Source organism: Sebastes umbrosus, chromosome 12 (genome assembly GCF_015220745.1).
Source record: "Sebastes umbrosus isolate fSebUmb1 chromosome 12, fSebUmb1.pri, whole genome shotgun sequence".
Lineage (NCBI taxonomy): Eukaryota > Metazoa > Chordata > Actinopteri > Perciformes > Sebastidae > Sebastes > Sebastes umbrosus.
In genome coordinates, this window is record NC_051280.1 from 27615406 (window position 1) to 27630149 (window position 14744).

Sequence of the window (14744 nt, forward strand, 5' to 3'; positions counted from 1 at the left end):
AGGTCAGAATCATAAGTAGTTGATCTGTTTTTGTTCCCGTTAAAGTCCTACGTAAGCATTAGTGCAGTGTCCCAATTCTATTGCTTTTATCCCAGACAATACAGCCATCCACGAGTATTACAGCAGCTTCAAAAGGATCACAATGATACAGATGTAAATCCATACATTAATAGCCTGATCGTAATAGCGTAATATGTATTTTGTAGCGTTATTTATTTATTTTGTAATCTTTTATCGCATTTATCGGTAATGATGTTTATCTGGTTCTGATTTTTATTTCTTACTGAGATGCAGGACAGTAGTACGCTGCCCTACAAAGACAAACAGTAACTACATATTGTGCCAAAAATTGAGTTAAGATCTGACTATTTGATGTCTGTTTTACCATATAAAAAATGTATGCTATCATTTTTGTGAAAATACAGGTTTGTCAGCCTTTGACAGTCAGTTGGAGGGAGATTCTGTTTGTGTGATTTCTGCCTCCACAATGTAATGGAGGTGAACATTTCTGCACCTCTCTCTGTGTTACATTTTAATTAGGAGTACTCCTTCAGTGGAAAACATTCCCATGAACATTTTGTTCTGTGGATTATCTATTCGCCTCCATTGTGTTGGACACTGATTCTGGAAAGAGATGTTGGATTGAACACAAATCTGGATGCATGAATTAGAGAGAAAATAGCAGTAGTGATTTAGGTAAACTGACCCTTTAAATAGCGCAGGAGGAGAGAGGTTATGGTGTATTTAAGTATTTAAAGTTCACCCTCCATGAAGCATTAAGTCCCACAACACAACAATACCCCATATAATGAATATATAGTATATATCACCCAGAATATGCTGCCGGTGTTCTTGACAAAATCATTGTATTAATTGAATTTATGATTTTCTAAATACTGAAATTCCTGCCCATGCATGATAATTATCTAACTTCAATAACTAATAGTTAACCTTAAATGGAGATTTGTCAAGTATTTAATACTCTTATCAACATGGGAGTTGCTTTATACAAATGTATGTGTATATTTATTATTAGAAATCAATTAACAACACAAAACAATGACAAATTAAGTCCAGAAACCCTCACAGGTACTGCATTAAATCTAGCAACTTTCTTACTAGATTTAGTGAGCTGGTGCTGTTAGCTACTTTCATTGGAAAAGAGATGACAACACTGGGCTGTTTTGTTTTCGGTTGGATAATTTTTTTAAATCTAGTGTACTCTTGCTAGTTTCTTAATATTACCAACCCTAGCTTTAAGCTATATAGAGTTTATTTTCTTAAGGACACTAAAGTTAAAGTGGACAAAAAAGCTAAACGAACACATGTAGTCGGTTTGTAGATTCTGCATTTTCCCCTTCTATTCTGGGAAGATATACAAAGCAGTATCTGCTTGTTTTAGGCTCTATGGCAGTATTGGGGGTACCAGTTTGGGGGCTAAAATAACCACCGGCCCAAATGGCATAAAACGGAGGCATTACAACCTTTCTATCTGTTACACGGTTTGCTGGCCGGCTTGAAATTCAAACCCTTTTTTTCCTCCCCACTCCCCTTCTTGTGTAGTGACTTCTCTCTGTCTCTGTAGCACTGTATGGCTGAAGAGATGTCGAAACGTAATTATAAGGCTGAAAGCTGAGTGTGCCGCACACAACAACCTCGACGCCCTGTTAGTGTACGTTATGAATGGGAAAACCACTCTATAGGTGCGATTTTTTTTTTTTTTTTTTTTTTATAGACAATGGGTTGACACAGGGATTCAGGGGGAATGCAGTGATGGTGTTGACCTTGAATGGTGGTGTGTAGGTATGACTTTGCAGTGGCTGAGCATTTTTTGTTGAATATTTATAGATCTCTCTCTCCCGCTCCCCCTTCCTTCCCTCTGTCTCTAAAACACCTACACATATGCGGACACGTACACACACACACATGCATGCGCCGCCTCTGAGATGTGATCAGACATGCAAATAGGCAGATATGTCCCGGACGCTCTCACACCCTTGCTCCCACACACTTGACATTGTCACACCGACCGGATGGCCTCTATAAGTCTGACAGATAGATGAAGTGGGGGATTAGACACCCCGTCTCCTCTTCCCCTCATTTCGCTCCTAATCGCCACAAATTAGGGATGAAGAGCTTAGCGCCTTGCCAACTTCAGTGCGGCACATGCAGTAGCTGATTTCTTCTACACACACTCTCCCCCCAACGCTTGAGAACAAAACTCACTTCCCGCAACTGCTGGCGGTAATCGATGATATATCATCGAGTAAATAGCACGCAGATTAACGACTTTTTTTATTTGTTGCTGCGACTAGATATTTCTCCCGCGTTGTTATTGTGTCTATATTTAAACCTCAGCTTGCCGTGGCGTGCTTTGCTGTGCTTTGCATCAGTCATACAGGGTGAGGATTTTAATGAGGGGTTCCATCGGGCCCGTGGGTGTAATTGTGTAGTGATCTGATTTGAGAGAATGATTCTCTTTTGTTTTTGGCTTTCAGGGTACACTTGGATTCTGGGATACGGGGGGAAAAAAGTGGCTGGCTCCCTGCAAAAGCTCTTTTGATACTCGCCTGCCATCAGCAGCTCACACTAGTCTCTGCTCAATTATTTTTTTTGCCACATAGCTCGCTCGCCCTCTTCCATTTAGTAGTTTTGTATTCATTAGTTGCTAATAAGTCACGTCCAGAGCATTAGATTTGCTCACTGGAGAAAAAATAAAGATGATTAGAAGATAATTAAACGACTCACGGATGAATATAATTTGTTTATCAAAACTCCTCATCCCTTCTCCTTCATCTCTTCTTCTCTATCCTGTCTCCTCTTCCCCCCTATTAGGTGTGGTTACTCTGTCCCAGGCGTTGTGTTCAAGTGACGACTACTCCAATTCTCTGCTGCATCTGGACCTCAGCAAAAACCCCGGGGTTCTGTCTGGAGAGGACGCCACGGTGAGTGACACGCATACAAACGCACAAATAAAATGCGCTTCCATCCAACTGTTTTTAATACGCATTTTTGATTTGTGCACAACAAAACCTGAGTGAAAATTCTGAAAAACAAATTTTATGCTTGGCTGAGGTGTAAAATTTGATGCATAGTAAAAACTAACTGCAATAAAAGTGCAATGAAATCAGTCTCAGCGAATAAATCATGACGTACGTGAAGCATGTGGCTTAAACGTCCACTGAAGAAATGAAAAATTGCTGCAGACGAACCACCAGATCTGTGTGGAGTGATGGGGAGACTGTAACCTTCCTCAAATTAATACATGAACCAAACTGAAATACTATATATCTCTATATCTACATAATTTTTTTACATGGTTTTCCACTGTTTGAGGTTTGACTGGCTTTAATCATTGGGAATTTATTGTTGCAACAGAAGCAGACCCTTTAATGTCAAAGTGAAAACAGATTGCAAAGTGAACTAAATGAAAATAGAAAATAGATTGTTGCACAGGTATTGAACCCATTCTTCTTTGCAAAACCGCTCAAGCTCTGTCAGGTTGCAACCGCATCCAACCACAAATACTGGATTAGATTGTGGTGTGGACTCAGCCGCTCCAGGACATCAACATTGTTGTTTTTACCTGTGTAGCTTTGGCTCTACGCTTGTTTATGCTGGAAAACAAAGCAACTGCATCAGGTTTTCATGTACTTTTCTGCATTTGTTTTACCCTCACAAGCCTTCCTGGGCCTACTGCTGAGAAATATCCCGACAGCATGATGCTGCCACCACAGTGTTTCACACTGGGGTTGCTACAGTATGTTTATGATGATATGATGGATAAAAAGCTCTTATCCCACCACAGAACCCTCTTCCAGCTGAGTCTCCCACGTGCCTTCTGATAAACTGTAGCCAGGTTGTCATGTGAGTTTTTTTCAGAGTGGTTGTCTCTTTGCCACTCTCCCATAAAACTGCAACAGGTGAAACACCTGGCCAACCGTTGTCTCTGTAAGCGTCGTTCTTAACTTCATAACTTGAATTCATGTATTCAAATAAATCAACATAAAAATGCTCTTTTTTTTTTTTTTTGCATTTCCGCCATTTCTGCACAGTTACAGAAAGAGTGTCCATATAGCATTTTATTTCTGAGCGTGTGTGCAGCCGCCTAGAGGAAAAGCGCTGCATCCAGTCTTTTATTCAGAGCCGCTCCGATCGCTTCTAGTTGAAAATCTCTGAACTGCCAAAAAAATACGCTATATAGACTTTGAAAATGGCTATGCCAGTTTTTCCTCGCCAAAATTTAGCGCACGTCTGGGGCATTATTTAGCTTCCTTCGTGACAAGCTAGTATGACATGGTTGATACCAATGCATTCTTTAGGTTTTCTAGTTTCATATGATGCCAGTATCTGATGAGCCCATTACAACCTTTCCAATAACTCCAGAGCATTGTCAAGTCCAAAAGTCAAAATATATTGAAAAAAGATAGATGTAATCATTTAGTTTTATTAACAAAATATTCTGCTTCAATCCATATTTGTTGGCGTTTAGCCTTTCAAAAACAACAATTTCACTGCGGTCAAAAAACTGTTTGCTCTCCCACTCGCCACACATAAAGGGAGGACGCACCTGTATTAATGAGGTTTAGCAGCAATCTAGCAACAACATAAACTACATTGATATAACTATTTTTTTTTTTCATTTTGTTTAGAGAGATGACGTCAACAGACATTTGAAGCTCTGTTTGAAAACCTCAATAGAAGCTTTGAATGTAAAAAAACAACATTCGGTACAGTGCTAATAATTTATTTAGATTCCTTTGTAGAGATCTGTTTTCACTTTGACATGAAAGGTTTTTTTTTCTGTTGAACAGCTTCAAAAAAGCCACATTAAATCTACTTCAATTCAATGTTGTGAAACAATAAAACATGAAAACATCCCAAAGAAGTGGATACTTTTTTATAAGCACCGTATATCTTTGCGCATGTATTGTATGTATATTTTTCATATTCATTCTCTAAAAGACCTTCTCGTTCTTCCCGTGCAGAACCTGTACCTGTTCCTGGCCCAGCCCAACTGCCTGGTCCATTTGGACCTGTCTGGGACAGACTGCACCGTGGACTCGGTTTGTACTCATCTCTGTTACAGTCACCATCCCACCCATCGCTGTCTGATCTCATCTCTGGGATGGGATTCAGGCCAAGAAACAGAAGGGGGTAGCGTCCTGAATATGAATCGCCCACCACACAAAAACAATGTTACCTCAGTCGACTCTCCGCCTTTCTTAGAGCTCCTCTGTGCATAATGCTTTGAGCGATGGCAAAAGCTCCTAGAATGCACTACAATAGAAACGTATAGCCTCTTATGAATTATACAAACCATACATAGTATGAATAGCATACGGGGGCCTTTGTTTCATGCGTTTGTTCACATCTTCGTCACTTCACAGAGATGACTTTGTCTGTGTTGTTGCTGTGTCTAAATTTAGCGCGTCTGCCAGTGTGACAAAACGGTGTCTTGCCGCATTAGCAGATACGCTAACGGCTGAGAGGATGACAGAGCTTTCTCTCTGGAAGAGCTCACTGACCATGCTTGAATGTGTCTGCCCCTGCTGGTTACTGCTGAGATGGCAGTTCTTCCTGGCTCACTGTGAATATAAAGGACTCAGTGGAAAAAAAAAAAATGTTGAAAGTTACAACCGCACTCAGGATGTTTTTAGTGTGCGTGTCCCTCTGGAAGATGTAGAGGTTTGTGAAGTGCTGGCTGAACGGGAGGTCACATTTTTTTTGTTTATGTCCCGTCGCTGCTGCTTTGTCAGTGCTGTATTGCTGCCGACAGGATAACGTGCGGTAGGGACATGCAAGGTTGGATAGAACAGACATAAATATCCTATTTCATTATGTTCTCTGCTGCTTGGGGGTAAGAGATCAGAGTCAGCTAGAGATCTGCTCTGCTCTGTTGTTGCTCAGTGGCGCCTCAGCAGGGCGGTTGCTTGCTGACATGGAGGGTGGTGTCTGAACTCCACACTCCCTATGTTGCCATGATGCTTTGTCATATCATAAATCAAGCATATTTGCTGGTCTGCAGGGTTTTAGACCAACACTTTCACCTCCTTGATTTAATCCCATTGCTGATTCAATACGGTGTTCCTCCCTGTGGTGGAATCTTCGTACATTTGCTTAAGTGCTATTTTTAAGTTTTGAGGTAACCTACTTGTACTTTACTTCTTTACTTGAGTATCTCCATTTTATACTTATACTCCACTACATTTTAGAGGGACATTTTGTGCTTCTTAATCTACCCCATTTATCCAGCAGATGTTACTACTAGTTACTTTACTAATAGTACTACGAGTTACTTTGCATATTTTCTAGATAATTTTTCATGCAAAACAAATAATCATCTTCTAAAGCATGATGATGCATTGTTCAGTGATAAAAATGTCTTTCTTATCAAGTCTTTTTAGTTTGGATGTGAGTCAAAGTTTAGTTTTTTTTTAATTTAATAAAAAAGTGCAGTAGGATTATTTCAACCGTTGTTTTAATGCTAATCAATTTGTTTCAACAATTGTCTAAAATCAACTCTTCCTAAGTGCTGTAACCTGTCTCATTATTTCTGTTTTCAAGATATAGATACTCAGATATAGAACATTTTAAAAAGAAAACATCTTAAATGACTGTTGAATGCTGTTTTCTATTGTAAATGCATTTTTGATGAACTATTGCTATCAGTACTAACCTCAGTGACAGATTCAATGTGTTTTTGGGGACTGCTTCACAATAAAAGCCACCCTGTGTTCGCCAGGTGCTGTGAACTAGCAGCAGTAGGAAGTGTTCCATTTGCATTTGATACAGCTCTGATACAGCTGTAGCAGTAAAATAGAAACGCTGGAATCAATGAGATAAAATTACAAACTCTAATGCATGCATCGCTTGCTGTGAGTCCCTTATACATGTGAAGGAAATTTAAATCCAGAGCGGAAGTGGCCACTCCACTAGCAATGAAAACTACCATATAAAGAGATAATTATAGAATATAAATACATTAAAATGCAGATCATAAATAATATAAAACACAATGTTTCAATTCATTACAATTTAAAGGATTAGAACTTTAAACTGCCCAATACTTTATAAAGTAGCTAAAAACAATCTCCACCTCGACCAACTACAACGTAAATGCAGCTCACACATTAATGCAAAACTGATAATAATACTATAATGTGTATAACGCTACGAAGAGCCTTTCTGGTTAATGAGTGCTTTTACTTCAGTTACGTACTGTTAAGTACATTTTGCTGATAATACTTTTACTACTTTACTTTTACTTATGCAATGCATTACTCAATGCAGAACTTTTACTTTAAATGGAGTTTTCTTTACGTTGTTGTATTACCACTTGTACTTAAAGTGTCAGTAGGCAGTATATTTTTGGCTTCATTGGGCAAAAATTCCATAATAACCTTTCAGCATATTGTAATTCAAGTGTTCTGAGAGAAAACGACACCTCTGCACCTCCTCTTGGCTCTGTTTTCAGGCTTTAAAACATCTAGCCTGTGACGGGAGACTTTGACCGATCAAAGGTAATTTCATTGAGAGAGCGTTCCTATTGGCTGTGCTCCGGTCATGTGACTGGTATTTGGCGTTCCTTCAACAGATTTTACAATGGTGGCCGCGTCACAAACGTTCTCATTTTACAGCTAAACAGTACACTACAAGATGATTCTGAAAACATTTGAGGCGAGAAATAGGCATTAACGTAACATAATATTGATTTAGATTTGATCAGCGCTGCCTAGTTTGACCGTTTGGTCGGACCTCAGATCAGCTCTTACTACTTGTTTTCCTCCAGTCTGTGAAATCTTGCAGATGCCGTTAGGAGCATCGGAGGACACAGAGGCGCATGATCTTTTTCAGGTTACCTGTTTCATGTACTACTGTCACAATATAGCGACCGTTTTATGAGAACTTTTTTTAATCATATTTGCTCCAGTCTCGCCTACTTCAGCTTTAAGTTAAGGATCCTAATACTTCGGATACTGCAACCACTGTCTTTGCTTTACTACAATGCCTTGCACTTTACTGCACGCGTGTTTGCTTTCTCTCCTTGCTGCACTTCACTCGAGCAGTTTTAAACCCCAAGGAGCAGGCAGCTTGTCAGGGAGGAATCGGTTTCAGGAGGAAAGAGTCCACCCCGTGAAACTAATCCTCCCTCCCTCCTCCCTCGTAAATGTGGGCCATCAATTTTGTATTGAATTATGTGCATGAGTGCGAGCCAGTGCATCTCTTCTGCTTTATTTGCAAATTCTCAAACTTTGTCTCCCCTGTATTTCTCTTTAAAAATCCCCTTGAGACTAAAGGAGTGCTCTCTGTGATCGCTGCTTCATGTCCTGTTTTGCTAATTGTCATTTATCCTTTAGAGAGGAACTGTCTGAGGGTAAATCTGTCTTTTTTAGTGTTGGCCTGCTGGATTGAATTATTAATAAGTTCCTGTTTTTAATCTGCGTTGATGTACCGACAACGGTCGATTAGTCAATTTGCGTGATGGATCACACTGCCAGGGAATAAATGGATTTGTCCGATAGTTTAACCTCTCGCAAGCGATGAGATGTTACTCAAAGACTTAGAAGAAATTGGGTTTTGATGCCAATCATATTTGCCTTGAGCGCTCTCCTGTCTTACAAACACATATCTCATCTTTATTTCAAGATTAATCGGGTCACAGATTTCCTGTATATTCATTCAATTCGGTACTTTCCAGAGGCCTGCAGTTTGAAAGTGAGCCAGATCTTCACAAGATGAGAGCTTGATTGGATATGCACTTTGATGGATGGTAGATGAAGGACGGCTGCACGATGTCACGTTGATCATATGAGCGGGGAGACTTTAGGTGACACGGCTTAATTAATTTCCTACACAAGTTTTCATTCCCACCCTTATTTAATGTGAAACTTGACATTTGATTGATATTCAGTAGAACTACTTGAAGAATGTAAGTCATTCATTTTTTTCGCTGGTTTGGTTTCAGCTTGATTCTGATTCAGCGTAATACAATTACTCCTCTTATTGCCCATTTGTGTCCGCTATCGGGAATTCGTAGACTTTCCCTGACAGATGAGCACTTTCCGTACACACTTTGAAAGATTGGTAGAAACACGGTGTCTGCTGTATTTCATTCAGCTGCTGGAGCTGGAGCGGCATTAACAATCAAATGGGCAAGAACAAAAAAATTTTATTTCCAACTATTAGGGCATATATAAACCAGATTTATGTTGTTTCTTCTCAAAATATGTCTTATTAGTTCCCTTATTTTCTGGACAATATTTGTGATTGTTTTGTGTTAATTGATTTCCAATAATAAATATATACTGTACATACATTTGCATAAAGCAAGCATATTTGCCCACTCCCATGTTGATAAGAGTATTAAATACTTAACAAATCTCCCTTTAAGTTTGAAGTAGGCGAGATTGGAGCAAATATGATTTTAAAAAAAAGTTATTTTTATAAAACGCTATATCGTGAAAGTAGTACATGAAACAGGTAACCTGAAAAAAATCATGTTCCTCTGTGTCCTCCGGTGCTCCTAACTGCATCTGCAAGATTTCACAGACCGGAGGAAAACAAGCAGTAAGAGCTGATCTGAAGTCTGCGGTCCAGCTGCCGTCTATGAGAGCCAGCTGTCAATCACTCGCGAACTCCGACCAAACGGTCAAACTAGGCAGCGCTGATCAAATATGAATCAATATTCTGTTACTGTAATGCCTATTTCTCACCTCAAATGTTTTCAGAATCGTCTTGTAGTGTACTGTTTAGCTGTAAAATGAGAAAGTTTGTGACACGGGAGCCTTTGTGAAATCTCCAGGAAATCTCTTGAAGGAACGCCAAGTTCCGGTCACATGACCAGCCAATAGGAACGCTCTCTCAACGAAATAACCTGTGATTGGTAAATGTCTCCCTTTACAGGCTAGATTTTTTTTAAAGCCTGAAAACAGAGCCATGAGGAGGTGCAGAAGTCTAGTTTTCTCTCAGAACATTTGAATTACAATACTTTGAAAGGTTATTATGGAATTTTTGCCCAATGATGCCAAAAATATACTGCCTACTGACACTTTGGGGTACATTTTCAACAGATAAAAAATGTGTGATTAATTAGCAATTAATTGCGATTAACTATGGACAATCATGCAATGATTGAATATTTTAATCGATTGACAGCCCTAGAATAAATATATAATTAGTAGTTAGTGCAGCCCACTAATCAGTCGTTCCCCATCCATTGCGGCGCTTTCACAGCGAGCGACAGGAATAAATAGAAACAGGGTGTCAGACAAAAGTTCAGCTTCAAATAGTGCAGCGCTGCGTCGCTCGCAGCCAGTAAGGACATTTCAATAGAAAGTAATGCCATCAAACTGATGTTGTGTCTGACACTCGGTAATCTTGGTAATCTCATTTAGATTCTCATTCTCAAGAGAGACCTGATGAAACTCGGTGGCCACAGGGCGCCACCTACAGGGGATATTTGATGGCCACAGCGAAATGTTTTGTGGCGACAGGCCATTGGGCCATGATTAATGTCAAACCCTGCTTGAGTTATACAGCTCACTGTCAGTGTTTCTCACTGAATCTGAAACACTACAAGTGCACACAGTAATAATGTAGCATCTTAGTTCGAACTCACAGCAGATAATGAGCAAGCAGTCACATAATGTTTGTACAGAAAAGCGCCATTTCAGAGAATATGACGTCACCTCAGATGATTCCATTCTGTAGTTGCTCAATACACTCTTGTGTGTGTTGGTGCTTGTATAAACTTAATGACCAAGGTTGTATTATCTTGTATAAAGCCGAACCACATGGCACAAAAAAGGATCAAATAAATCCTGAAAGACTGCTTTGTCCTGATTTGTCCAGCAGTAACATCTCATTTGTTCTGGTCCATTTTTTTTCCACGCGCCGATCTGCCGAGTCAGGCTTCTATGGAATTCTATTATTTAATGCCATTTATAATGTTACATTTTTATTGAAGAGGCTTCTGCCAAGAAAGAAATACAGCAGCATCATTTTTTTTCAGCGTGTTCAAATTACATTTGTGTCAGCTTTAATCATTTGTGCCGTGTTCAGGAGCCAAAATAACCGTTATACAACACACACACACACACACACACACTCCGCTGTAGTGAACATAACACAGCTCATTTATCTCTCTGTCTCTGTGTTTCTCTGCCAGTTGTTTGGGGCCTTGCTGCGAGGCTGCTGTGCTGACCTCTCCTACCTGAACCTCTCCAAGAACTCCTTCTCTCACAGGTGGGCGTTCACCTCAAGTGTAAATCCCCGTTAAGGTTTTTTTTGTTGTTTTAAAGAAAAAAAAACACATTTGTTTTCTTCTTATGACTCAGCCAAACAGCTCTGGAGGAATTCCAGTCAGGAGGCGCGGAGCCGAGCGAGCATCCTCATTTATTTTCCGCTGTAGATTAGTGTTTAGCCCTGGACCTCACTGACGGAATTAGCGTGCACGCTCGGCTCGCCCCCTTAATTTGTTCTGGCTCGCTGCATATATATATTTATGTGTGCGTGCGCAGAATGTGTTCCCCGTCTGTCTTTTAATGTACACATGTCTCTGTTTGCTAACAAGTTTTCCATCTGTCAAGCACTTGTTTACATGCCCACGAGTCTTTTTTTTTTTTTTTTTTTGCGTGCTATGAAATGCATGTGTGTGGGTGTACATGTGCGTGTCTGTGTTTACCTAGCTAGCAGGCAGAAGCTGCTCCGGCACTCATCATGTCGTGTCCCCCAGGAGCCCAGGAGCTTCCCTGCTCAGCAGATTGCATTACAGAATTACTGAGGAAGAAGTTGGTGAAAAATGAGACTAATTTTAGACGGGAATTATTGTTCCAATCCCCAGGCTCCCACGCCTGCATTTTTCTCTCCCTCTCTCTCTCTCACTCTGTCTTCTGTTTCTTTGCATCTACTGTATCTCTCGATCCATCTTCTACTTTTTTGCATGTCTGGCTGCACCTCTTGTTCTCTTTTTCACCTTTCTTCCTTCATTTGTTATTTTTATGAGGTGAATTCTTGCTCCTGCTGGAGCTCTTGACCACAAAACTCTCATTTCTAATAATGAATTTCTCAGCATTGCACCCTCCTTTTTTACTGGACGCTCCATCCATTTTCTCTGTCTAGTTTTTATCTTTCTCTTTTCATGGCTTGTTTTCTCCTCTCTTATCCCTCTCTTCTTGTTTACAGCCTCCTTCTCTGTCATCCTCTTTACCTCCTTTTCACCCCCCCTTTCCTTCCTCCTGCTTATATCCCCTTCCTCTCTCCTTATCACTCCTCCTCCCTCTCCACATCCTTCAACTTTCATCCCCTTTACCACCGCTCCTTCTCCTCACATCCTCCCTCCTCCGCCTCCCTCTCTTCATAGTTCATCCCACCTCTTACTGGTCGTGGGGCTTCTGCTGTTAAATGCACGCTGGCTCAGTGCTGCCGGTCAGACGGCTGCGGTGTTGTGGTGACAACACGGAGCCACAAAGCTGAACCGAGCTGATAAGAACCGCCCGGCTGCCGCTCATGAATATGGAGCGGACAGCCTCAGACCCCTCCGTCACCCATCACGCATGCACACACACACACACACACCGACGTGGCGCTTTCAAGAAACAATGAGCACGCCGTGTAGATACTGTTACACATGTACACGTGCGGTAACAAGTTGCTGATACAGCTCCCTGGAGAGGGTTTGTGAGAGAGACAGTGTCACTATCTGCTTATGCGACAGAAGCCATTCTGTATCAGCGGAGTCCTGACAGGCTGTATGCTAATCATTACAAATGGGTCAAAGAAGAGCTGGCGTCCCACACACTGGAAGGTTATCACAATAGCAATGACAGGGGCTTGTAAAGCAGCCGCCCGGTTTCCCCTCGCTACTATCTTAATGTCTTCATCTTGGTCTTTTTTTTGTCCCACCATTGCTCCCTCCCTTACTGTATGACCTTTTCCATTTTTTACCCTTCATAACTTGAATTTTTTTCCCTTCTTTATCTTGCATTTTCTTTTATTCCTTTCGTCTCGCTACACTGTTTTATCTTTTAACCAAGTTAACATGGTCTTAGCCGTGCAAGGTGAATGTCAGAGCGTTATGAAAGACCTAACCGTGGCTGGTGTTATTGTCAAGTTACAAAGTCGTGAGTGAAATTATGGTCTCATCTTTAACAGCGCAATCATAACAGTCGGTGTAAATCACTGGTTTGTGTGCACAAGGACAATAAGGGCTCATACTCACAGGTGCAATATGCACAAAGGAATTTGGTGAAGCGGAATAGAAATTGGTGGGGTGTAGTGATTATTCATTATATTCCCAGCCAGTCACATTACTGCTCTCGTACCAATTAAACAGCTGTGCCAAACACATGGGCACATGACAAAGATGGCTCAGTAATCAGAGAGGAGGGTGCAGAGCAGCTTTTTAGTTATGATGTCCTAGAGGTTTAGACATAATACAAATATGCTGCTGAAGGCAGGTGATATGTTTTATGTTTTAGACTGAATATGCATCTGTGGAGATATTAAAATCGTGTCATGTTGATATTTAATGATGTGGGGTTTTATTTTGAAAGAAAACCTCTAGCTGACGTTAACTATTTCTGTACTAAATAAATAAATAAAATTAAATGATCATTAAATGTCTGTTCACAACTGAAAATGTCCAGTTAAAACATTAGAAATTTAAATTTCTTATGTTGTTCCTAGAGTCGATGTAAGCACGAAAAGAGGTTGAAATGTCAGTTCAAGTTAAAATACTGAAAGTAGTTCAAGTGTGAGTGGAAGTTGTAATGTAAGCATGAAAAGGGGTTGAAGTGTCGGTTAAAGTAGAAACACTGAAAGTAGTTCAAGTGTCAGTGGAGTTTGTAATGTAAGCATGCAAAGGGGTTGAATTGTCGGTTAAAGTAGAAACGCTGAAAGTAGTTCAAGTGTCAGTGGACATTGTAATGTAAGCATGAAAAAAGGTTGAAGTTTCAGTTAAAGTAGAAACACTGAAAGTAGTTCAAGCGTCTGTGGCAGTTGTAATGTAAGCATGACAAGGGGTTGAAGTGTCGGTTAAAGTAGAAACACTGAAAGTAGTTCAAGTGTGAGTGGAAGTTGAAATGCAAGTATGAAAAGCGGTTGAAGTTTCACTTATGGTAGAAGCACTGAAAGTAGTGGAAGTGGAAGTTGTAATGTAAGCATGAAAAGGGGTTAATGTGTTGGTTGATGTTGTTGGGCTGAAATGAGTCCAGGTTTCAGTGAAATTTTAAGCGTCTGTGAAACTGCTCAAGTCAGTGGAAGTGTCAGTTTGGCGAGTCACTTAAGATAAAATTGAAAGGAGTTGAAGCATCGGTTCAGGAGAAAGCACTCAAATCATCTGAATCATATATTTGAAATGTATAGGCAAGGCAAGTGCCTTGTAAATATACAGTATGTATGAAACGCTTCAACATTTGACTTCATAAGAAATATTTTTTTTAGTGTATATAATTCAGCAAAACATTTTGTGAATCATCAATTGTACAGTTGTCAACACATTAAAATATAGCTCGTAGTTGAGAGCGTTTTTGAAGTGTCAGCAGGATTTAAAGTAGTAAAGGTCACTATATCTGTTGTATAACTTACTGTACAAAACATCCTTGCATTTATACAGAAATAGACTACACAAACAATGAGGTCATTTATCTCTGGCCCCTCGACAGCTGCATTGCTTTAGGGATGGTAGTGTCTGTTTGTTTGTCCACCACTTTGGTCGGTCCAGACTGAAATATCTCAGCAAC

General features: G+C 40.2%; 1 protein-coding gene across 1 annotated transcript in view; it reads left to right on the forward strand.

Moving 5' to 3' along the window:
* Positions 1-14744, forward strand: part of carmil3 (capping protein regulator and myosin 1 linker 3) — a 92331-nt gene that overhangs the window by 39183 nt on the left and 38404 nt on the right. The window contains 3 exon segments of the mRNA XM_037787806.1: positions 2836-2945; positions 4989-5066; positions 11171-11247. Of these exon segments, the coding sequence (XP_037643734.1) occupies positions 2836-2945; positions 4989-5066; positions 11171-11247 (265 nt within the window).